General features: G+C 33.3%; 1 protein-coding gene across 2 annotated transcripts in view; it reads right to left on the bottom strand.

Annotated features, from left to right (window-relative positions):
- The window catches only part of EPHA5 (EPH receptor A5), a 309,970-nt gene that overhangs the window by 64,987 nt on the left and 217,328 nt on the right, over positions 1 to 27,655 (bottom strand). For both annotated transcript variants that reach the window (XM_081224004.1, XM_081224005.1), the window contains 2 exons: positions 26,966 to 27,125; positions 9,770 to 9,875 (listed from right to left, as the gene is read on the bottom strand). In XM_081224004.1, coding sequence (XP_081080130.1) covers positions 9,770 to 9,875; positions 26,966 to 27,125 — 266 coding nt within the window. The remainder of the gene's footprint in view (positions 1 to 9,769; positions 9,876 to 26,965; positions 27,126 to 27,655) is intronic.

Genomic DNA, 27,655 nt, shown 5'->3' with positions numbered 1-27,655 from the left:
AAGATTGAGAGGGAAATACAGTTACGTTGATGTACATTATCATTTATAAAAGTGAATACAGATTGATATCACCACGTGCATCACCACACTGGCAATAAGATGCCCAGATGTCAAATAAATAATATAAGCTAGTGAAGATTTCTTATCTCCTATACAATACTTCTTTGGTATCATTACATTTATTTTGCTGATGGCACAAAAATTTCAATTTTTCAGGAAGAAAGCACATTTATGGGTTAGGTATTTTATTGTGCTTATGTCAGAGTTACTAACATTTTTCATTTTCCAAACTATCAATATTAATGGGAAAAATGAGACAAAGCATTTCAAATAGAGATTGATGCTCAATTTATCTTTAATTCAATAATTTATGAGGTATTCATTCAATTAAGTTATGTGGGAGAACCACAGAAGTCTTTATCGTCTATATACTTACTGGAGGGCAGAAAAGAAAACATATTTACTATAATTTGTGGTTGAAAGTATTACATTCCATGAGAAATACTGGTATACTGTTCTGAGACTTAAGTGGAAGGGGAGAATACTTCAGCTAAAGGAACTGAGTATGCTTTTATGATAGAACAGTTGATGTGAGTTTTGACATGTGGGTGAGGTTTAAATATTGAGAGATGAAATAGAGGATATGAAAAAAGAAACCACGTGAGATCTTTCTTCATTCTTAGTTCATGTGCGCTGAGACTGACCCTACTTCAGGTTCAGGCATGAACTCTAACTGTACTGCCCTGCAGTATACCTTCCCCATACTCTTCTTAGTTAAGGTGTCAGTGCTACTGATTGGTTTACTCTGTGGGGCTGTCTATTAGGTTCCTGTCAGAGCAGGTGCCATCTGTGAGAGTGAAGGTCAAAAGCTCTAAAGTAGGGGCTGGATTCAAGATGGTGACCATTTCTGCTTCTGCTTCAACAATTTTCTGGTCTCCTGCTACTTTATGGACCACTCCTTCTCAGTCTCCTTTGGCTGGATATTCCTCCTTCACTCTATCTCTCAATACATATCAGAGCCCCGGGGCTCTACCCAAAGAGCTTCATTTTGATCAGTGCCTTTAAATACCATATTTGTGCCAGAGCATTATTGAATCATGTGTCTCCAATTGCATAGCAGGGAATATTTTATCATTTGGATCTATTAAGTACCTGTATTTTGGATTTTTTAAAAATCTCTGGAACTTTTCATCTATATGATTTACAATGATCTTTTGGATAAAACCACTTTGAATTTGCCTTCTGTCATATGCAACCAAAGGAATCCATGTCAAAAACACATAGTGATAATGCTGGAAAGCTAGTTCGAAGCATGTTTTCAATAGTCTCCAACTCCAGCTTCACTCTTCCAGTCATCCAGTCATTGGACATTTATTGAGAAACTACACTAGAATCTGTGTTCAACATGATTACATATCTATCAAGGGGAGACATATAAAATGATGAACTAAAATCATTTCAATTGGGAAAAACGTTTTGAGGGAAAACAAAAGTGATATTAACTAGCTTTCACAAAATCAGGAATGGTCATGTGGTTGGTGACATTTGATATGTGTGATTCTAGAATAGATATAGTTTACCAGGTATAATTGCCAAGTGTAGAATAGAGGGAAAATTCACTATAACCCAATGTATTCCTTAATTTACTTTAGTGTTAAAATATCGCTGACTTTAATTTCTAAGAGTTATTTTATTCATAGCAGTTTGGAAGGTTCTTAAATGTTAATAGTATTATCTTTGGTAGTAAATATTCAGTGGCTTTATATATAAGAGATCAGAATTTCACCAAAATCATATAGTTGAATGATATAGGTCATGGGGAAGTTATATAGTGAAGAGCAAATGCCTTAAAGTTAGAGCTGTGCTCAAGACCCAGGCCCTCACTAACTGACTATATAATATAATTTATGTTCTAGACAGTGTTCTAAGGGGCAGGAACCCACAGATAAAAATCCCTATCATTTTAGAGCTTATATTCTAGTATGGGAGACAGACAAAAAAATCAACAGAAGAAATATGTATATTGGGTGGGCCAAAAAGTGCCTTTGTTTTTTTTTTTTTTTCTTTTTTTGCAGTACGCGGGCCTCTCACTGTTGTGGCCTCTCCCGTTGTGGAGCACAGGCTCCGGACGCACAGGCTCAGCAGCCATGGCTCACGGGCTTAGCCGCTCCGCGGCATGTGGTATCCTCCCAGACCGGGGCACGAACCCGTGTCCCCTGCATCGGCAGGTGGACTCTCAACCACTGCGCCACCAGGGAAGCCCCGTGCCTTTGGTTTTTTAAGCAAAAATAAAAGACACGTTTATCACTTTCTCCAAGAACTTTATTGAACACTGTATTCAGCCTTTTGTTCCACTACCTTCTGCCATTTTTCAGGCAACTTCATAATTCCATCTTCCCAAAACTTTTTATCTTTTTGAGCAAAGAACTGTTCCAGGTGCCTTTTACAGTCTTCCGGGGAATGGAAATTTTTTCCATTAAGAGAATTTTGTAAAGACTGAAATAAGTGGAAATCGGAAGGTGCAATGTCTGGTGAATATGGCAGATGAATCAGAACTTCCCAGCCAAGCTGTAACATTTTTTGCCTGGTCATCAAGGAAATATGTGGTCTTGCCTTATCCTGATGGAAGATTATGAATCTTCTTTTGACTAATTCTGGACGCTTTTCGTCGAGTTCCACTTTCAGTTGATCTAATTGGGAGCAGTACTTGTTGGAATTAATCGTTTGTTTTTTTGGAAGGAGCTCATAATAGAGGACTCCCTCCCAATGTCACCATATACACAACATCACCATCTTTGGATGAAGACCAGCCTTAGTCTCTGGTGTGGTTGGTGGTGGTTCATTTCGCTTGCCCCATGATCTCGTCCCTTCATTCCACACTGCTGTACAGTATCCACTTTTCATCACCTGTGACTATTTGTTTTAAAAACGGAATGTTTTCATTACATTTCAGTAGAGAATTGCATGTGGAAATATGGTCAAGAAGGTTTTTTTCACTTAACTTATGTGGAACACAAACATCAAAGCAATTCACATAACCAAGATGGTGCAAATGATTTTCAATGTTTGATTTGGATAGTTTGAGTATGTTGGCTATCTCCCTCATGGTATAACATTGATTGTTCCCAATGACTGTTTAGATGTGATCACTATTAACTTTAACTTGTCTACCCGACCATGGAGCATCGTCCAGCGAGAAATCTCCAGAACAAAATTTTGCAAACCACTTTTGACACATTTGATCAGTCACAGCACCTTCTCCATACACTGCACAAATCGTTTTGTGCATTTCAGTTGCGTTTTTACCTTTCTTGAAGTAATAAAGCATAATATGCCAAAAATGTTGCTTTTTTCTTCCATCTTCAATATTAAAATGGCTGCACAAAAATTCACCAATTTTGATGTCTTTTTTTTAAATGTATGCTGATCTGACAGCTGTAACATACAATCTAACAAAATTGTTTAGAATGAACTTAAAGAGAGCTAAGTGTTACTAGAGCCATCTTATGGAAAAAAAAAACAAAACAACGAATGAACCTTTTGGCCCACCCAATATATTATAATATATATAAGATATACATATTATAATGGCAATGAGTGTTATAAGAGACAAGCCATGGTAAGGGATATCTGATGTGCAGAGGAAGGAATCATGGGTCATCATTTTAGTCAGTTCAATTGAGAGAATTAGATTGAGCAAAGAAAGAAGGAGGAAGCCATGTTGTTCTCTGGGTCAAAAGAGTTTTAGACAGGAAGAAGAACCAATGCAAAAGCCTTACAGCTGGACTATTTTTACAAGATTCAAGAAACATCAAGAAGATAACTTTTATGAATTATAAATTGGATATAGAGCTGATAATGAGATATAGCATTGTAAAATATTACATATAAAGTCCTTGGAACAGTGCCTAGTAGTAGGTAGTATGTAATTCATGCTAGACAATATTAAACTTATTATTATCAATATTATTATTGTGTTACTTCTGTTAGGCAAAGATGCTTCTCTGATGGTTTTAGAATGCTACATAGCCTTTAAAAATCATTCACTTTGGAAGCTATTATTCTTTGATATCAAATGTGGGCAGAGCTCTGGCATTTGTCTGAATTAAATAATTGCATTCAAGATGCCTGTACAATTATTTTACTTGGCTCCAAATGAGCTTGAAGAAAAGTTTCTAAGTCCAGCATATTTTACTATCAAGCTATTGTTTTCCCTAACATAAGAACTGTGGCAAGCATTTAATAAGAATATTAATTGACATTTAATTCAAGTATTTCTTGAATTAATGAATCATACCATCTTTTTGGTCCAAAGGAAAAAAAAGTTATCATGAAGGAAATGATTCCAACTTAAACTCTTTTACTTAACCCCAGCTGTTGTAATTCTGTTTATGAAATTCTGTCCATTTATTGGACTACTAATTTAACTTGGAAACACTTTGAAAAAAGGACATTGCCTTTTTATTTTAAATGCCTGGGACTTTTCTTGGTGTTTTATGTACAATAAATGCTCAATATATGTTTGTAATGGATAATTAGGAAGAGTGTGTCATTTACAACATGTTAGAATTTAAGAGACTTGAAAAAACTTTACAAAAGCCTAAATTTTAATATTATTTTTAAGTAACAAAAAAACCCTGAAAGCAGTGTTTTCATAAATTTATTTTTGTCCCCTAAATTTCTGACATGGTCTGAGTAACTTAAATTTGTACCTAGGTTGCAAGTACAGTATTAACTGATTTCTGAAGAATTTTTTCCTCAGGAAATGATTTGACATTTCAAATCGATTGAGTTTCAATTGTTTAATGAAAGACAAAGGGAAACAGGATTTAGCATGTCTAACCACAGTATTTGAACATGACCAGAACAAGCAAGGGAAGATTTTTTGCCTGGAAAATAGTTAATCCTTTTTATAGGCATTAAGCCACTCCTTAGACTAAATTTATCATATCAGGAACATCATAGAAATAAAGCCACATATTAATAGCCTTAGAATCATATCCAAGACTAAGCATCTTGAAGGATTCCTTCTTCCCCTTTAGGAGCTATAACTTTTTTTGGTTTTGTTTTCCAATTTTAAAATTAGCAAACAGCTTTACCTTTTTTGTGTTTATATGAAAGACAAGTACACATAAGTGTGGGCATGGATGTGTGTAACATGTGTGTATCTTTAACCTCTCAGTGTACATGTGGAATTAATTGAAATAAAAAAGCAAAGCTCTGAAATTGTCTTAAGATTTAATTAAATTCATAAGTAATAAAAGAGACAAAGTATTAAAATATATTCTTTTATCCCAGGGTGTCTATATTGTGCAAGTTTCAAAGAAATAGTTTCTGTACACTGAAAGATGTTTTCCTTTGTATTTCCTATACAACTAAATCCTGTTAATTTAAGCTTTATATCAGACTAAGAAAGTGTCCAGTAGTCAATTTTCAGAATGAGGTCCCAAGTTTAAAATAGGGACACAGAAAAAAAGTCAATCTAATAGTATCAATGACTGTCTTCAAAGGAAAGAAAAAGAGAAGGTCAAAGTAGAAGACTTTCTCAAACATGTAACTAGAAGAGTGTGGAGATGACATCATTGGTTGAAAGACTGATTAAACAATTTATATCTATAAAATTGTATATATAAGAGACAACCTCACAAAATTAGGGTATAATAAGAAAGTTATCAATGTGCAGTGTCATTACTGATAAAAGAGAAAGATTAAAAAAACAATTACAAAAAAACAAAAAATAATTACAACACACTGTGCATATTAGGAGGTTTAATTTATATTCAGCCCAAGGTAATTATCTCATAGTTTGCTGAGAACAAGTCAATTATTTTGTAGTCCCATGAAAACTCCATTTACAAGTAATAGAAAAGAAAGTAAAAAGGATAGTCTGAAACCTGCAGAAAATGCTCTATGGAATATTTAGCACCTTTAAACAAGATGGTCACATGATTTCTAAAACTGATAGAATCCTAAGATGTTACAATTCTTTGTCATTTTTTAAATAGAACTTTCTCCCTTCAGGATCGATACTTGTCTATAATTATTTTAACTGTATCTAGGTAAGAAGACTCCAAGAGGTTTCTGCATAATCAATTTTAGCCTAAAAAGATTAGAAAGTCTCTATATTTAATTTATTTTTCATTTTCAATGTATTTTAGAATAAAAAAGTTTATTACTTTCTTTGAAATAGATTATTCTCATAGTATTCAATGTGTTATATTCCTGATTTTTTTTCCTTTGGTCTGAATAAAAATTCAAATTGCCAGGGAATATGTACTTTCAATACATAGCTGCTTCTGAGCCCAAATGATGATATAAATTGTTAATGAATATTGCATACAGAGGATAGTAATATATTTGCAATATATCAGAATTAAGTCTATATCACCACTGAGTTAAATTATTTGTAATTAAAAGACATTTTACGTAAGAGCAAATATCTGGTTTATAATATATTCAAGAGGTTAAAAGGTGATATATGAGAGTGAGTTCAAGGTGAGAGTGGAGTCTAAGTGTTAGTATGTTTTTGTGTGTTTATCAATCATAATTTAGCACAGTGAAGAGGGAGAAATATGTATAATTCAGTGTCCTTAGAACATTCATAGAAAAGCCTTTTTTCAAAAATTTGCTATTGCTTAAAGATAATTCCCAAATTTGTGTTAGGCTTTGTCCACATCTCTTCATTTAGTTTTTCTTTTATTTGACAAAACTTTACTTATTTAATCAGTATACTATATGTACTAAGAGGTAGGTTCAATTTTTTTAGTCTCAACAAAATTTGCGAAGTTCATTGCCTTGCATGAGATAGGAAAAGCCTTTCTAGAATCATATCATTTAGCTTTTGAATAAGTATGTTTATATAATACAAACATAAAATAACCTGTTCATGAAAAATAAAATAAAATGGCCAAATATATTTCTTTTTTTTTGATTGCCAGTTAACTTTATTTATTTATTGGGAATATACATATCAAGTATATAAAATGGAGTTTAACAAGCAATTACAAAGGAAATAATTTGTACAACTACCACCCAAATCAATAACCCGCAAATCCCCAAATATGCACACCCCTTTTACAACTTCACTGTCGTCTTTGTCTGTAGGCAGCATCTAGTTGGGTTTTGCCTTTTTATCTAAACTGGCAGTCTCTTTTTAATTGGTATGTTTAGATTGTTCACATTTAATGTGATTATGGATTGGATTAAAATCTACCACTTTGCCAGCTCTTTTCTATTTGGTCCAAACTTTTCTTTGTTTGGCCAAATATATTTCTATCATAAGACAAATGCCCTTGAAATTCAAGAATGTGCATTCAACAAGATAAAGTAAAAGTTTGGTGCAAAGAATTTGCTGGTAAAAAATATATAAATCTCAAATTGATTTTTAGTAAAGTGTATTTTCCATTAAATTGCAAATCCCTAGTCTCAGCATCACAGTCTGTGTAATTAAGAAAAAAATTAAAGTGAATAAACAATGCACAATTTGTAAGGTATTGCTATTTTTAAAAAGTAATATACTTCCGTAAGACAGTAGATCCAAAATTATCTTACCATGTCTTGGGTTTAGTTATGCTGATAAGCTTTGCCTCTTGGGTATAGATGCCATTTTTATGTAACTGAGAAATACACTAAACATTTCTATATACTAAAATTTAGTTATTCTTCTATGGTAGTTTCAGGTAGATATGGAATTCGTGTGTGTGTGTGTGTGTGTGTGTGTGCTAAAGCTATACTCTCCTTCAGCTACCAAATGGTAGGTAGGTTGAACCTTCTCTCACTTTGTATAATGCTGCAGATATAACAAAGTGAATTGCTTTTAAGTCAATTTTGTATGCATTAGGGAAAAAATTGGGAGGGCAGGGGCTGATTCATATATAGGTAAGCGAGAATCCTTAGCTGAATGTCATCAGTAAATTCACATTAGCAATACTTAGGTTAAACAGATAAAGTGTGCTAAGTCTACAATGAAATACTTCCTATACTTTATTTGTTCTTTAATAAACCTTCAAACACACAAATTTATTGGCCTTTAGACGTCTGCTCTTTCCTCCATTTTTATTCAGTGGAACCAACAAATAATATCCTCTTATGATCCCCATGTCCCTAAATATAACTAACGCTTCTGGATTTATTGGAAAGGAAGAGGCCAACCATTTCTCAGAAGTAAATAAATGATATTACAAACCAGCTTTTCAAATGTATCATAGTTATCCACCCTTTTGGGGTAGAAAAGATACATTATATCGTGGTAGTTTTCTTAGTAGTTACAATTCACTCAATTCAATTATCTTACTTGATCGAAACCTGAGCAAAGTTTTTATGACAATACTGGTGCAATTAGCTTATCTTCCAGAAAGCAGGGACAATGGTAGAGCATTCTCCCAAAATGACTTCAGAGGGAGGAGATCAGTGGGGCACAAGCTAACCAGCCTCTGACTGGGGAGGGCTGGCTGTCCTCAACAGAACACAAACTGCTTCCCAATTTGTGGGAAGAATTTAGAATTTAGCAATTCTAAAAATGTATCACTGCTATTCTAACATTAAAAGTAAGCAATGATTTCTTAGGAAAACTTTCAACACTCAAATGAACAAGAACTAGAAGAAAGGGAATTTTCAGAAAAGAGAAAGGATGTTCAAAGGAAGTAACAGTGTTTTATTAAAATAAAATGTCACTACTGTAATTTAAGGATGTAGTCATAAATCTTTTCAGAATACAATATGCAGTATATTGAAAATGTCTAATTCTATATATTTATGAGTTGAATAGGTGCTGAAGAGTCAAAAGCAAATGAGTAAAACAGTACAAAATCAATATGAATATTGATTTCATGACTTTATTTTTTGGACCTCATCGTATATTTTTGTGTATTTGTGCAGGTTTAAGTATCTTCATGAAGATTTTCATGAGATTTTCTATAATAGTCTAACACCAAAACACTTTCAAATGGACAGCTCTCATTACGGAATATCCCTTCTAATAGTGGCCTGGATGAAAAATGAAAATACATTTGTTGTAGGAGTAGAGCACACATGCTTTTATTTGTTTATTTTTTTAGGAAGGTTTATTATGCTCAGCTCAATGTCAGGAGATACCTTCTACATAAGCGCTTGCTGGGGCTCTACCTCTTTTATTTTTGTTCAAAATGAAAAATGTAGATAGGTAATACACATATTAATGTATCTATTGATATAACATTCAATAAAATTCACTTTAAATCAGTATACACTATGATTGAGGTATTCAGGTTGAAATCATTCAGAAGCTGAAAATAAATGCAATCATAAAAAAGGGGTGGTTATTTCTCAAAATGATTGTTTGCGGGTGTGTCTGCTTTGTCTCCATCACCCTGTTAGGTAGAACTCTGGCTAACTAGAATTATTAGTTTTATTCTTCTAAAATATCAGGCACAGACACAGGCCTTCCCAAACACTAAAATTGAAGTTTTTGAGAGGATACTTCAATACTTTTGAGAGGAAAAATAAAATAAACTATATCAGAAAAAGATATGGTTATATTAACGACATAATAAATAATAACAAGTTAATACTATTCTTGTGTAGAGTATACCTGGAAAAGAGGAATTGTGCACTTAAAAGTTAGCACTAACATGGACAAGGTAAGGCTTGAGAAAGACATCCTACATACAGGTTATCTACTGATATATTGCTCGCCTCATTTGTTTCAGGATGTGCTTAATAGCCAAATGGTCAGATCAAGGTAAGGAAGAGATCAGCTGCAAAAGTTCAGAAGCACAGCTTCCTGTCTTACCTTCCACTGAGGAGGAAGCCAATAACCACCGCGAACAAAATGACTCCCACTGTCACAGACACAGCAATTATAGGAATCTGGCTTTGATCGCTGGATGCTGCAACTGCTGATAGGAGACAGAGAAAATGTAGCCTGTGGTTACAGGGATCATATGCATTCAAATGAGAGCTGCTTAATAGTTAGTAATCAATGCAAGGTTTAAGCAATTCACCCACACTTGGCTGAGATTTCCCCTTATATCTCTTCTCAATGGTGTGTAATTGAAAAGACATCTTTAGGAGAAAATATTTATTCTCCAAATGGAAATTTGAAAGAGCCACTAAGTCACTGATTATTTCCTTATCATAAAAAAGAATGTCATTGTTTGTATAGTATTAATTTAGCAATCTTAGGTTTGCAAGACAAAATGTAACTTTGTTTTTGATTTCAAACACCTCCTAAATAGGAGGTGCTAAGTATATGAGATTTGACATTTTTAGAGTTTGCATGTGGCTGTTCTCTAGGAAAAAATAAGTCTCATTATATTAGATAGGACTTTCTCTTATAGATATAGGTTGAAATGTCCAAAATGTCCAAATGATGTGGCTATGAATATAATTTTAAAAACTATAATATCAAGCAGAATATAATCACTAAATATACTTTATTAGTAGGAACGCTTTTTCAAAAATATCAAGGAATACATTCAGAACTTTGTATCTACAGTAAGATTAGATTTGTTTACTTGATCTTTTTTAAATACATGAATTTAGATGAAATATTTTATATTTTAATAACACAATTACTATCATAAGAGGAATATGGACATAATTAGATAGTTGTACCTAAAAAAGCAAGGGACTTTTTCTTTTGTGCTGATAGCTAAGTTGATTAAAATAAGAAACTTATAGAGCAAAATAAATTTTATTAATGTTCTCAAGAAACCCTCAATAGGATAACTTAGCATGCTCATTGTTTAATGACATTATCATTTTCATAAATTCAGAGTGGCATGATAACAAATTTTAAGTCACCAAAACTAATAACAACTATACATCTCACGTTTTGTTTTTGACAGTCTCTTACATGATCTTGGCCCTATCAATAGTTTTGGACAATTAAATGCCACCCTTTCTAGTCTTGTCACCTCATCATTGATTCTTTTAACCAAAATTGACTGACTCTCTGACAACCTTCTTACCCTGATCTACATTTTCAACCTTTTCAGGTGAGTCTTCAAGAGCCCAATATCGGCGACAAGTGGTTCATGTATGAGGAAAACTACTACTTACAATAGAAATCTATACTCTTCCCCTCCCTCTTCTTGGATAATAATAGTTGCAATTCAAGGTCCCTTTACCCTGCTTTTTCCTATCCTCTGATGCTGATGTGTGTGGTAGAGAATTTATTACTGGTGAACAGTATAAATGTAGTAGGGCAAAGCTACTCCATTATGACTAGTAGTAGCCTTCCCCAAGATTTGCTTTATTAATTTCTAAATTCAAATTACTTATTTTCACAGTCAACTTTCTTTTTGGCAGGTGGCACTGTTTCTAGAGAAAAACATGCAAATTTGGTCCAAATAAGTTCAATGTTATTTCATTTGTGCTCCAAAGCTTTTGGTTCTCTCTTTTAATTTCCTTACAAAGTCATCCCCATAATGTCTTCCTCATTTTCTCAGTAGACTAATCCATTCTAACTTCCCACATTTTAGAAATGATAAACTTTATAGATAAAAGAGAGTGATCAAGTCTGAACTCCATGGTTAAATACAACTCTATACTCTTCTTTTGCTTTACCTAACTCTCCTGTTAGAATCTTTCTTATCTCTTCCAAGATAATGATCTTTAAAGATCTCCCTCCAGGAGAGATTATCATTTCCTTACAGACTGCTTCTCTGCTACTTACAAGCCTAAACAGATAATTTCTCTTGGAGAGAACAAATTCTTATACATAAACTTACTGATATTATTAGTTCAAACTGAATTTGAAAACAGGTCCAACATTTACTATTCATTTGGGTTAAGGTAAATTATTTAACCTTGTAAAGTCTCATTTCATTAATCTCCAGTTAGGGATAATTTCCCTGGATCATTATATTTCTGTTTAGAGATAACACTTAGCATCGTACTTCAACTATTGCCAGCCTTATTTAAATAGAAGATATTACATATACATATTATCTCCTGTTTTATTTGTTATTCTTATTCTCTCCTATTTTTCAGCATCTTGACTGAGTCATCTAGAACCAGCCTAATCTTCTGAGAACCAACATTACTAAATTTCCTCTGAAACCTCTCTTCTGCCTTTGAGTTCTATGCATGATATATTTGCCGTGTGTAATGAGTACTTCTCCATTTACCTTACCATACACTATAATGAGGTATTTGACCTTGTTGAACATACACTCCACCTTTTAAACTCTTCTCTTGTTTCTATACATCAGATGAGCTGTTTTCTCTTTTTCCCACTCTGAAGCACTGCTTTGTAAGTTCTATTGGCTCTGAATTCTCTTCCAACATTTTATGTGTAAGCAATTCCTGATGAATGACGGTTCTTAATCCTGCCCACTTCTTTCCATCTCTCTTTCTATCTCTTTCTATCTTTCTCGCTTTCTACCTCTTTCTCTCCCTACCTCTCATAGATATTTCTTTGCTCATGGCATCAGTTAACTATAAGCTGACGAGTCCCACATATATATCTCCAACTATTATTTGTCTTCAGCGAATCATTGTATTAAAAAAAAAAAACTCTATTCCCTTTATTTGGATTTTATTTTCACATAAAAATAAACATGTTTAAAATAAACCCTTATACCACATCCACCCCAATGGCATTTAAAAAAAAAGCATCAATATATAAATATACCATAAATCAAACCAACAAACCAGACAAATTTTATCTTTTTCTGGTTTCTTTTAAGCAGCACTGAATTTTTCTTAACCCCTACTTACATTTAATCACCAAATATTTTTGTGTTTCTTTTATGTTTCTCCCCATGCATTACTTTTTATTTCATCCAACACTCACTTATTTGATTCAAATCTGCTGGAATATGGTTCATATGTTTTTTAAGTGCTCCCTTTGACTTCTATGTACTCACATGAAATATCAGAAAATATCACTTTGATCATGTTTCTCTGAACAAAAAGATAATAGATACCTACTGCCTATGGAAAAAAAATTTCCAAATTCTCCATCATGCTTTCAAAAGCCCTTCTAATCTGACTCTAACAAATCTTTCTGGTCTCAATGTGCCAGTTTGGGACTCTGAAAGATAGGATTTTGGAGGAAGCAGGCATGATTAATCAGAAGTATGGATCAAAACAGGGCAATTTCAGACTAACCAAAGTATTAATTTTGAGAAAAAAATACGGTGCTTACAAGTGTAAAATGCTTCATTTTTTAGTAATTGCCAAGATCTCTAAATTAACAATGTGCTAAAATGTGCATGTAGGTAGAGGATAATATCTTGCAATAAAACAATTGTTAATGGCATGCCAAAAATTTTCAAAAATATTTAAATTAATATATTTTATGAAAATACTTTGTAAGTAATGTCAAATCACAAATGTTCTTACTTACATGTTTTTATCTGTTGTCCACTGAAATCAGATCTTTTTGTACAATAGGCAATTAAATAAAGGGGCTGTGAGACAGAATTTTAAAAATATATTTTCATTTATTTTTTAAAGTTTGCAGCATTCTTTTTTGAAGTTACCTTCCTTTCTTAGGCTTTCTTTCTTTCTATTTTTTATTTTTTGAATTTTCTTTTCTTTTCTTTTTTTTTAAACAGCAGGTTCTTATTAGTTATCCATTTTATACATATTAGTGTATACATGTCAATCCCAATCTCCCAGTTCATCCCACACCTGCCCCAACTTCCACTTTCCCCGCTTGGTGTCCATATATTTGTTCTCTACATCTGTGTCTCTGTTTCTGCCCTGCAAACCAGTTCATCTATACGATTTTTCTAGGTTCCACATGTAAGCATTAATATATGATATTTGTTTTTCTCTTTCTGACTTACTTCACTCTGTATGACAGTCTCTAGATCCATCCACATCTCTACAAATGAATAAATTTTGTTCCTTTTTATGGCTGAGTAATATTCCATTGTATATATGTACCACATCTTTATCCATTCATCTGTCAATGGGCATTTAGGTTGTTTCCATGACCTGGCTATTGTAAATGGTGCTGTAAAGAACATTGGGGTGCATGTGTCTTTTCGAATTATGGTTTTCTCTGGGTATATGCAACGTAGTGGGATTGCTGGGTCATGTGGTAATTACATTCTTAGTCCTGTAAGAAACCTCCATACTGTTCTACATCGTGGCTGTATAAATTTACATTCCCACCAACAGGGCAAGAGGGTTTCCTTTTCTCCACAACTTCTCCAACATTTGTTGTTTGTAGGTTTTCTGATTATGCTCATTCTAACTGGTGTGAGGTGATAACCTCATTGTAGTTTTGATTTCCATTTCTCTAATAGTTAGTGATGCTGAGCAGCTTTTCATGTGCTTCATTGCCATGTGTATGTCTTCCATGGAGAAATGTCTATTTAGGTCTTCTGCCTATTTTTGGATTTTTTTTGTTTTTTTTTTAATATTGAGCTGCCTGAGCTGTTTATATATTTTGGAGATTAATCCTTTGTCTGTTGATTCTTTGGCAAATATTTTCTCCCATTCTGAGAGCTGTCTTTTCATCATGTTTGTAGTTTCCTTTGCTGTGCAAAACCTTCTAAGTTTCATTAGGTCCCATTTGTTTATTTTTGTTTTTATTTCCATTACTCTAGGAGGTGGATCAAAAAAGATCTTGCTGTGATTTATGTCAAAGAGTGTTCTTCCTGTATTTTCCTCTAAGAGTTTTATAGTGTCTGGTCCTACATTTAGGTCTCCAATCCATTTTGAATTTTTATTTTTATGTGTGGTGTTAGGGAGTGTTCTAATTTCATTCTTTTACATGTAGCTGTCCAGTTTCCCCAGCACCACTTATTGAAGAGACTGTCTTTTCTCCATTTTATACCCTTGCCTCCTTTGTAATAGATTAGTTGACCATAAGTGCATGAGTTTATCTCTGGGTTTTCTATCCTGTTCCATTGATCTATATTTCTGTTTTTGTGCCAATAACATATTATCTTGATTACTGTAGCATTGTAGTATAGTCTGAAGTCAGGGAATCTAATTCCTCCAGCTCCGTTTTTTTCTCTCAAGACTGCTTTGGCTATTCGGGGTCTTTTGTGTCTCCATACAAATATTAAGATTTTTTGTTCTAGTTCCATAAAAATGCCATTGGTAATTTGATAGGGATTGCATTGAATCTGTAGATTGCTTTGGGTATTTTAGTTATTTTCACAATGTTGATTCTTTTATTTTTTTTTTTTTGCTGTACGCAGGCCTCTCACTGCCGTGGCCTCTCCCATTGTGGAGAACAGTCTCTGAACGTGCAGGCCCAGCAGCCATGGCTCATGGGCCCAGCCGCTCCACGGCATGGGGGAATCCTCCCGGACCGGGGCAGGAACCTGCGTCCCCTGTATCGGTAGGCGGACTCGCAACCACTGCACCAATAAGGAGGCCCACAATGTTGATTCTTACAATCCAAAAACATAGTATATCTGTCCATCTCTTGCTATTTTCTTTAATTTCTTTCATCAGTGTCCTATACATTTCTGAATATAGGGCTTTTGTCTACCTAGGTAGGTTTATTCCTAGGTATTTTATTCTTTTTGTTGCAATGGTAAATGGGAGTGTTTCCTTAATTTCTCTTTCAGATTTTTCATCATTAGTGTATAGGAATGCAAGAGATTTCTGTGCATTAATTTTGTCTCCTGCAACTTTACCAAATTCATTGGCTACCACTAGTAATTTTCTGGTGGCATCTTTAGGATTCTCTATATATAGTATCATGTCATCTGCAAACAGTGACAGTTTTACTTCTTCTTTTCCAATTTGTATTCCTTTTATTTCTTTTTCTTCTCTGATTGACATGGCTAAGGCTTCCAAAACCATGTTGAATAATAGTGGTGAGAGTGGACATCCTTGGCTTGTTCCTGATCTTAGAAGAAATGTTTTCAGTTTTTCACCATTGAGAATAATGTTTGTTGTGGGTTTGTCCTATATGGCCTTTATTTTGTTGAGGTACATTCCCTCTATGCTCACTTTCTAGAGAGTTTTTATCATAAATTGGTGTTGAATTTTGTCAAAAGCTTTTTCTGCATCTATTGAGATGATCATATGGATTTTATTCTTCAATTTGTTAATATGGTGTATCACATTGATTGATTTGCACATATTGATCATCCTTGCATCCTTGGGATAAATCCCACTTGTTCATGGTGTATTATTCTTTTAATGTGTTGTTGGATTCTGTTTGCTAGTATTTTGTTGAGGATTTTTGCATCTATATTCATCAGTGATATTGGTCTGTAATTGTCTTTTTTTGTAGTATCTTTGTCTGGTTTTGGTATCAGGGTGATGGTGGCCTCATAGAATGAGACTGGGAATGTTCCTTCCTCTGTAATTTTTTGGAAGAGTTTGAGAAGGGTGAGTGTTAGCTCTTCTCTAAATGTTTAATAGAATTCACCTGTAAAGCCATCTGGTCCTGGACTTTTGTTTGTTGGAAGATTTTAAGCATAGTTTCAATTTCATTACTTGTGATTAGTCTGTTCATATTTTCTATTTCTTCCTGGTTCAGTCATGGAAAGTTATACCATTCTAAGAATTTGTCCATTTCTTCCAAGTTGTCCATTTTTTTTGGCATAGAGTTGCTTGTAGTAGTCTCTTAGGATGCTTTGTATTTCTGCAGTTTCTGTTATAACTTCTCCTTTTTCATTTCTAATTTTATTGATCTGAGTCCTCTCCCCCTTTTTCTTGATGAATCTAGTTAATGGTTTATCAATTTTGTTTATCTTCTCAAAGAACCAGCTTTTAGTTTTATTGATCTTTGCTATTGTTTTCTTTGTTTCTATATAATTTATTTCTGCTCTGATCTTTATGATTTCTTTCCTTCTGCTCACTTTGGGTTTTGTTTGTTTTTCTTTCTCTAGTTCCTTTAGGTGTAAGTTTAGATTGTTTATTTGAGATTTTTCTTGTTTTTTGAGGTAGGCTTGTATAGCTTTAAATTTCCCGCCCTGAACTGCTTTTGCTGCATCCCATAGGTTTTGGATCATCATGTTTCCATTGTCATTTGTCTCTAGGTATTTTTTGATTTCCTCTTTGATTTCTCCAGTGATCTCTTGGTTATTTAGTAATGTATTGCTTAGGTTCTATGTGTTTGTATTTTTTTACGTTTTTTTCCCTGTAATTGATTTGTAATCTCATAGTGTTGTGGTCAGAAAATATGCTTGATATGATTTCAATTTTCTTAAATTTACTGAGGCTTGATTTGTGACCCAAGTTGTGATCTATCCTGGAGAATGTTCCATGCACACTTGAGAAGAAAGTGTAATCTACTGTTTTTGGATGGAATGTCCTATAAATATCAATTAAATTTTTCTGGTCTATTGTGTCATTTAACGTTTGTGTTTCCTTATTAATTTTCTATTTGGATGATCTGTCTATTGGAGTAAGTGAGGTGTTAAAGTCCCCCACTATTATTATGTTACTGTTGATTTCCTCTCTTATAGCTGTTAGCAGTTGCCTTATGTATTGAGGTGCTCCTATGTTGGGTGCATATATATTTATAATTGTTATATCTTTTTCTTGGATCAATCCCTGGATCATGATGTAGTGTCCTTCCTTGTCTCTTGTAACATTCTTTATTTTAAAGTTTACCTTATCTGATATGAGTATTGCTACTCCAGCTTATGTTTGATTTCCATGTGCACAGAATACCTTTTTCCATTCCTTCACTTTCAGTCTGTATGTGTCCTTAGGTGTGAAGTGAGTCCCTTGTAGACAGCATATATATGGGTCTTGTGTTTGTATCCATTCAGCAAACCTGTGCGTTTTGGTTGGAGCATTTAATCCATTCACGTTTAAGGTAATTATCGATATGTATGTTCCTATGACTATTTTCTTAATTGTTTTGGGTTTGTTTTTGTAGGTCCTTTTCTTCTCTTGTGTTTCCCACTTACAGAAGTTCCTTTAGCGTTTGTTGCAGAGCTGGTTTGGTGGTGCTGAGTTCTGTTAGCTTTTGCTTGTCTGTAAAGATTTTGATTTCTCCATCAAATCTGAATGAGATCCTTGCTGGGTAGAGTAATCTTGGTTGTAGGTTCTTCCCTTTCATCACTTTAAGTATATCATGCCACTCCCTTCTGGCTTGTAGAGTTTCTGCTGAGAAATCAGCTGTTAACCTTATGGGAGTTCCCTTGTATATTATTTGTCATTTATTCCTTGCTACTTTCAATAATTTTTCTTTGTCTTTAATTTTTACCAATTTGATTATTATGTGTCTCGGCATGTTTCTCCTTGGGTTTATCCTGTATGGGACTCTCTGCACTTCCTGCACTTGGGTGGGTATTTCCTTTGCCATGTTAGGGAGTTTTTTGACTATAACCTCTTTAAATATTTTCTTGGGTTCTTTCTCTCTACTTCTCCTCTGGGACCCCTGTAATGTGAATATTGTTGTGTTTAATGTTATACCAGAGGTCTCTTATGCTGTCTTCATTTCGTTTAAGTCTTTTTTCTTTATTCTGTTCTGCAGCAGTGAAATCCAACATTTTGCCTTCCAGGTCACTTATCCATTCTTCTGCCTCAGTTATTCTGCTATTGATTCCTTCTAGTGTTTTTTTCACTTCAGTTATTGTATTGTTCATCTCTGTTTGTTTGCTCTATAATTCTTCTAGATCTTTTTTAAACATTTCTTTCTTCTTCTCGATCTTTGCCTCCATTCTTTTACCAAGGTCCTGGATCATCATCACTATCATTATTTTGAATTCTTTTTCTGGAATGTTGCCTATCTCCAATTCATTTAGTTGTTTTTCTGTCATTTTATCTTGCTCCTTCATCTGGTACATAGCCTTCTGCCTTTTCATCTTGTCTATCTTCTGTTAATGTGTTTTTTGTTCCACAGGTTGCAGGATTGTAGTCCTTTTGCTTCTGCTGTCCACCCTCTGGTCAGTTTGAACCATTTTTTAAGTTCATTGATGGTTTTAATTATTGACTATTTCATTTGCACTGATTAATTTGTGAGATATTTCTTTTTTTTAAGATAAAATTCAGTATTATTTTATAATTGGTTTGTAACTGGAGTACGATTGCTTTACAATGGTGTGTTGGTTTCTGCTTTATAACAAAGTGAATCAGCTTTACGTATATCCTCATATCTCCTCCCTCCTGTGTCTCCCTCCCACCCCCTCCCTATCCCACCCCTCTAGGTGGACACAGAGCACCGAGCTGATCTCCCTGTGTTATGCGCTGCTTCCCACTAGCTATGTATTTTACATTTGATAGTGTATATATGTCCATGCCACTCTCTTCTCATAGGAAATAATTCATCAAGATTTTTTTACTATTTATTCCTTTGTTTGCCCTGACAGCATCAATAATATCTCCAAATACATCAAGTAAATTTAAAATTTGTAGAATTTATGGGATACTATCAATATCTTCATACTTGTTCATTCTTCAACAGTGGTTTAAAAAAAAAAGTAAGCCCAGTATGATTCATGATTGTCGTTTTACATTTTGTTAAAATTTTTAATATTTAAAGATATGAACCTCTAGTCACGCATATTGCCTATTTTCCTATATATGTTTATTAAGAATTAGTTGATTTATAATGTAGTTTTGGAAGAATAACTGCAGAATGTTTGGGGAATATTTAAAAGTAAATTTTGGAGTGATGAAACATACTACTATTAAAAGGATATTAAATATGAAAATTAATATTCTTTAGTAAATAATATGTTTCTTTTTGTCAATTATTATATATTTACATCATCCATGGAAACTTTAAGATAGTATCTGTTGAGAAATCATTTTGTTTTCTGATATTTTGCTTCCCCCACTCCTGGTTACAAATCCATATTACATAAATATTCTCTAGATACTTGCTACATATTTGAATCATTGAGTTAATCATTGAGAATAAAGAGGTTTGTTAGAGACAGATTATAAGGGTTTCTAAGGCCAGGGTGAGAATTTTGGACCTTTCTCACACAGCAAATAGTATCTGTTAAATTTTTGATAAGGAGAATGTGATCAAAGTTATAATTTTTGATTTGTAATATGAGTACACAGTAGTTGGGAAACTGAAAACAGTATGGCAGTCAAATAAGCACATGAAACGATGTTGAACATCACTAGGTAGTACAGATGTCAAATAAAACCACAATGAGATACCACTGCTTCTGTGTCCAAAGGGACAAAATAAAATAATGATAACACCAAATATAAATAATCATGTGGAGAAACTGATCACTCATATGTTGCTGGTAAGAATGTAAAATGGTACAGCCACTCTGGAAAACATTTTGTTGGTTTCTTACAAAATTAAACATGCAATTACCATAAGACCTAGACAATTGTATTCTTGGATAGTTATCCCAGGGAAATAAAAACTTAGGTTGACACAAAAATATATACATGAATGTTCATAGCATTTTTATTGATAATAGCAAAAACTGGTATCAGCCCAGATACCTTTCAACAGGTGAATGGTTAAACAATCTATAGTAAGTACATATCATGGAATACGATGTAACAATGAAAAGAAACAGATTTGATATGCACAACAACTTGGATTAATCTTCAGGGAATTATGCTAAGAAAAAATTCCAAACTTAAAGGTCATGTACTGTATGATTCCATTTACAAAACATTTTTAAAATGTCAAGATTTAAAAATGGATGTTTAGATTTTAGTGGTAGCCAAAGATTTGTTATGGAAAAGGAGTTGTTAGTGAAGGCAGTAAGTGTAGTTATAAAAGAAACAGAAAATATGAACAGACCAATCACAAGTAATGAAATTGAAACTGTGATTTAAAATCTTCCAACAAAAAAATGTCCAGGACAAGATGGCTTCACAGGTGAGTTCTATCAAACATTCAGAGGAGAGCTAACACCCACCTTTCTCAAACTCTTCCCAAAAATTACAGAGGAAAGAATACTCCAAAACTCATTCTATGAGGCCACCATCACCCTGATACCAAAACCAGACAGAAGTACTACAAAAAAAAGAAAATTACAGACCAATATCACTGATGAATATAGACGCAAAAATCCTCAACAAAATAATAGAAAACAGAATCCAGCAACACATTAAAAGGATCGTACACCATGATCAAGTGGGGTTTATCCCAGGGATGCAAGGATGATCAATATGTGCAAATCAATCAATGTGATACACCATATTAACAAATTGAAGAAAATAACCATATGATCATCTCAATAGATGCAGAAAAAGCTTTTGACAAAATTCAACACCCATTTATGATAAAAACTCCCCAGAAAGTGGGCACAGAGGGAATTACCTCAACATAATAAAGGCCATATATGACAAACCCACAGCCAACATCGTTATCAATGGTGAAAAACTGAAAGCATTTCTTCTAAGATCAGGAACAAGACAAGGATGTCCACTCTTGCCACTCTTATTCAACATAGTTTTGAAAGTCCTATCCATGGCAATCAGAGAAGATAATGAAATAAAAGGAATCCAAATTGGAAAAGAAGAAGTATGACTGTCACTGTTTGCAGATGACATGATACTCTACATAGAAAATCTTAAAGATGCCACCAGAAAACTACTAGAGCTAGTCAATGAATTTGGTAAGTTTGCAGGATACAAAATTAATGCACAGGAATCTCTTGCATTCTTATACACTAACAACACAAGATCAGAAAGAGAAATTAAGGAAACAATCCCATTCACCATTTCAACAAAAAGAATAAAATATCTAGGAATAAACCTACCTAAGGAGGTAAAAGACTTAGAAAACTATAAGACACTGATGAAAGAAATCAAAGATGACACAAACATATGGAGATATATACCATGTTCTTGGATTGGAAGAATCAATATTGTGAAAATGACTATATTACCCAAAGCAATCTACACATTCAATGCAATTCCCCTCCAATTACCAATGGCATTTTTTACAGAACTAGAACAAAAAATCTTTAAATTTGTATGGAGACACAAAAGACCCTGAATAGCCAAAGCAATCTTGAGAAAGAAAAACAGAGCTAGGGGAATCTGGCTCCTTGACTTCAGACTGTACTACAAAGCTACAGTAATCAAGACAATATGGTAGTGGCACAAAAACAGAAACATAAATCAATGGAACAGGATAGAAAGCCCAGAGGTAAACCCATGCACCTATGGTCAATTAATCTATGACAACAGAGGCAAGGATATACAATGGAGAAAAGACAGCCTCTTCAATAAGTGGTGTTGGGCAAATTGGACAGCCACATGTAAAAGAATGGAATTACAACACTCCCTAACACCATACACAAAAATAAACTTAAAATGGATTAAAGACCTAAATGTAAGACCAGACACTCTAAAACTCTTAGAGGAAAATATAGGCAGAACATTCTTTGATATAAATCACAGAAAGATCTTTTTTGACCCACCTCCTAGAGTAATGGAAATAAAAATAAACAAATGGGACCTAATGAAACTTAGAAGGTTTTGCACAGCAAAGGAAACTATAAACAAGACAAAAAGATAGCCCTCAGAATGGGAGAAAATATATGAAGATGAATCAATGGACAAAGGATTATTCTCCAAAATATATAAACAGCTCATGCAGCTCAATGTTAATAAAACAAATAACCCAATCCAAAAATGGACAGAAGACCTAAATAGACAGCTCTCCAAAGAAGACATACAGATGGCCAAGAAGCACATGGAAAGCTGCTCAACATCACTAATTATTAAAGAAATGCAAATCAAAACTACAGTGGACTACCACCTCACACTCATTAGAATGGGCTCTATTGGAAAATCTACAAACAACAAATGCTGGAGAGGGTGTGGAGAAAAGGGAACCCTCTGGCATTTTTGGTGAGAATGTAAATTGGTTCAGCCACTATGGACAACATTATGGAGGTTCCTTAAACAACTAAAAATAGAATTACCATATGACCCAGCAGTCCCACTACTGGGCGTGTACCCAGGGAAAACCATAATTCAAAAAGACACATGCCCCCCAATGTTCTTTGCAGCACTATTTATAATAGCCAAGTCATGGAAGCAACCTAAATGCCCATTGACAGATGAATGGATAAAGAAGATGTGGTACATATATACAATGGGATATTACTCTGCCATAAAAAGGAATGAAATCGGGCCATGTGTAGAGATTTGGGTGGATCGAGAGACTGTCATACAGAGTGAAGTAAGTCTGAAAGAGAAAAACAAATGTCGTATATTAACACATATAGGTAGAGTGTAGAAAATGATACAGATGAACCAGTTTGCAAGGCAGAAATAGCAACACAGATGTAGAGAACAAACATATGGACACCAAGCTGGTGGACATGAGGAGCGGGGGTGGTGGTGGTCAGATGAATTGGGAGACTGGGATTGACATGTATACACCAATATGTATAAAATAGATAACTAATAAGAGCCTCCTGTATAAGAAATACACAAAATAAAATTCAAAAATAAAATAAAATAAAATAAATAATAAAATAAATTGTTATCCCTTGGGGAAAAAAAAGGGGGCAACAGCAGAGATCTTTGTGAGGTTGACACTGTTCAATATCTTGACTGTGATGGTAAATACACAAACCCTCACAAGTGACCAGATTTTACAGACCTTAATTCATAACTGTCTACACACATACACACAAAGGAGTACGAGGAAATGTAAGACTGGTGGATTGCATCAATGCCAATATCCTGCTTTTGATGTTATACTATAGTTTTGCATAATGTTACCATTGGGGATACTGAGCAAAGTGTGCAAGGGCTCTCTGTGTATTGTTGCATATGAATCTACAATTATCTTGGTGAATTTTTCATTTAAAAAACAGAATAGCATTATTCTAGCAGTTGGACTATACAGTTTTTTTAATCAAATAGGTAAGAATTAGATGAGAGAAAGTATATTGAGGAAAAAAATCATAAAAGAAACACAAATGTGTTCAGTAAATCTTGGGCAAGTAGAGACTAAGAAAGATTCAGTGATGTTTCCATAGTTTCAAGACAATTTATATTAAGGAAAAAAAAAACTAAGAAAAAGAGCTAGCTAAGTTGGCTAGATGGTTTCATTCATGCTAGGTGTATTTGTTGGCATGTTTTTATCATCGCCATTGGGAATAGGAATAATAAAAGGGGTCAATTTTAAACACATTAATTGTATGCCCAACAAAATTAAAGTGGGTTACAGTCAGTTATAAAACATAAACTAAAACCTGACAGAAAAAAAGCTGGAGATTTTCCACCCAAATCCTCATGGTAAATAGTTTTTCTAAAATAAATATTTTGCATTCTTGTTTTTATTATTTGCATTTGGTTTTAGGGCTATATTTTTAACATAGAAGATAGCGTAGATGAAAAAGTAAAGCTCTTCATAACAATTTTGTAACTGAATTATAATATAAATTAATAGTTAATAAGTTTAAAAAATTAAGCAAATCGAGAACATATGTCAATATATCATATCGTGCAATTATGAAGTGAATAATCAATTGGAAAATTATTTGTAAAGTTTAAGTTCAAAGTAATGACTTTCAGATAATTATTTGTCCTAATATACCTGAATGATAAGGTAGACTTTCCTTAACAATGGTGACTCATTAAAGCCAGATTAACTGTCATCCACCAAATGAAATTGACAATAGCTTTGACAGAAAAAATGTAAATATGTTTAAGATACCATAATTCTTGTCTCTAGTATTTGCAGATTGTGTTTTGGAAATAATATATGTATGTGAAGAATTAAATTATAGTATTAAGTAAATAATTGCTCAATAATATATTTGAAGTGATTTCACAAGATACTGCACAAATAGTTGTCAAATGAATGGTATATAACACAAAATGAAGTGTTATTTTAATAATAATTGTGTATCTTCTTTAACTCCCTATTAGAGTATAATCCTGGAGAAGGGAGGGATTATGTCTTAAAGTTATTTGAGTCACTCACAGTAGCTAGCGTGAACAATCTTTTGATGTGTAGGGAGTTAATGACAAATTAAAAAATAATGAACAAAACTATTATCCTAAAATGGTTCCTGACACAAACATTCTAATCTTCAGAAGTAAACAGTGTGTATTCTTATTCTAAGGAGAGAAGTTTCCACTTGTTACTCATGTATACTTCTCCAGAGTCTAGCAAAGCCAAACACATAACAGGGGCTGAACACATTCTTTCTGAATTGTATCCAGAAGATTTCTACATGAAGGTCAAAGGGGGTTGGTATGTAACAGATACTTGGTACAAAGAAAAATTCATTCTTAAATTGTTTGCAAATACATGTACACATAAGCAAGTAAAAATAAAATTCTACGCTAAAGTTGAGGCAGTACATCCCTAAAATTTTTTCATTATCTATTAATAATAACACTAAAATCTGATTTTGTAATAAAAATATTTGTGTGATATTTCTTTCTCTCTAGAAGTTATGTAGGAAAATATTTAAAAGAAAGTTTCAGGTGAGACTTTGTAAAATTATATGGAAAATGACCTCATATTATTTCTCTCAATGATCAGATTGATGGGTATTGGCATACCTGGAAACTACTATTTAAAAAAAAAAAGTAAAGGAAAGAACATAAAATAGTCTGAAGAAAAACTAGTTGTTGAACATGCCAACATCCTAAAACTAAGTATAATTTTAGAATCTTTTAAAGTGAGATTTTTCATTTGTAAAATTATCCAAGCACTCGAGCATATTGTGAGATATTATTTACTCTATGACTTTGTTCCCAGAGTTGGCAAAGCACATAAGCACAAATAGAAACAAGCCCTATTAGGATGGCCAGCTTATATAATACATATTTCATCATAAATCAAGATCAGGGTCCAAGGTATGAGAGTGAATAATCCATTGCCAATATTATGGAAATTTTCTGACTAATTACATCAATTCATATGAAATTTATTTAAAACTCTTTTCTAAATAGCATTAAATATTTAAATTTCAATATGTCAATTAAACTTCAGACATGGGACTTTCCTTGCATGGAAAGAAAATAATTTATCATTTTTCACCATGGCACCCTAATCTGTATAAAATCAAGTGAAGTCATACTTAGAAAGCTATTTTTAAAGTAATAAAAATTATTTTTTAGATAATTCAGTTAAACATGCTTTAAACAGAAGTATGTCTTCATTTTCTAAAGAGCTGTATTATATAGGTTTATGAAAATTTTAATTTAATAGCTCTCCTAATCATTACAAAGTAAATTTGATAATTAAGGTCTTGTTTTGTTGGTTTTCAAAGGGAGGAAACATGCATTTTATTTTCTTCATTTAAAAATAAGTAATTCTTACAAAACTTGACTTTAAAAAGTATATATATGTGTGTGTGTGTGTGTGTGTGTGTGTGTGTATTGTATATGTACAAACAAATACATTTACACATTCTTGACATTTCACACTACTTCTCTGTGTTATTTTCTTCATAACAAGACATTAATAGTGTCAGTTCTTTCATCTATAAACAAGGCAAGTTATTGCCTTCTCCTAATCCTACTTTAAATGTGTGCTTTAGTACAAGTAAGTAATCTAAATATTTTGTTTGACATTAAAGAAGAAAAAGTTTCATGCTATCTTTACTATTTTATGAAAAGAAAGGTACAAGAAGGGTTTTCCAGAAATATTTCTGGATCCTCCACTCAGAGATGTTGCCAGAGATTTTGATTTTTTTTTTCAGAACAATCAGACTGGTTCATTAGAGCACCATTTTCTTGCCAAACTCAATACTAATGAAAGTTCCCTGTGGAATTTTCATAGAAAGACTAAGCCTAGTAGCATTGTTCAATAAAACAAGTAAAAAGTAAATGGCATAATTCAATAAAGTACGGCAACAGTGGAAAGAAAGTCTTTAAAAGCAAGGTTTAAGCAGCTCTTAAGGCTCTCCTGATGTTTCTTCTCCCTGTAGACTAAATGCTATGAGGATCGGGGACCGATGTGTTAACCCGCTAACCTCCCATAATAGCATGACAGATGTTTCCTACCTGAAGGAGTAATGCCTGGGAGAGAGAGAAGAAGCGGGAGACTGACAGAATGCCCAGGGAGAGTATTGATCAAATGACTCTTTTCTGGTAACCATTACAGAGATATGAGTTGACAGTAATTAAAATGACTTACACACTGGGATGGTTTCAAACTCAAATCTTCGACTGAAGACACCATAGCCTGCTGCTGTGCGTGCTCGAATTTGGAAGACATATACTGAAGCTGGTTTCAAGCCCTCTGCAGTTATAGTTGTCTCTTTAGATTTGATAATTGTATAGCTGGTCTCTTGGTCCTTGGATTACACATGTATATGCAATAAAAAGAAGTCAAATAATGAATTATTAATGACAGAAAATCACAGAATCAAAGATAAGAAAAAATTCAGAAACTAATGTATTTGCTATTAGTACAAATATGATATTTTACAAACAAAATCCTATGCATCCTAGTTGTGTTAGTTATGTAGAACCTTATTAAACTATTTTCTAGAACTCATAGATGTAAGATATGTTCTCCACCCATCCGCCACACTTGCCTTGGGCAGAAACAGATATGTAAATTTTAAAAATAAAATTTCTAGGAGATACACTATTTTACAAACTCTAATTTAGTATTGTTAATTGTGAGCTTGTTTTTCTCATAAATGATTTATTGGAGTGCAACTAACATGCTGCTTGTTTATAGAGGAAGGTGACAATGTCTGATATACAGCCAGGTAAGACTTATGCCTTTTATCATAGTGAATTTGATTTCTTTTTAAATTTTTTTTTAAATTTTATTTTATATATTTTTTTATTTTTTAACATCTTTATTGGAGTATAA

This window comes from Mesoplodon bidens (genome assembly GCF_964165515.1).
Source record: "Mesoplodon bidens genome assembly, chromosome: 1".
In the NCBI taxonomy this organism is placed as follows: domain Eukaryota; kingdom Metazoa; phylum Chordata; class Mammalia; order Artiodactyla; family Ziphiidae; genus Mesoplodon; species Mesoplodon bidens.
Note: the sequence above shows the minus strand (reverse complement) of the source record. Positions and strands in the feature narration are given on the sequence as shown.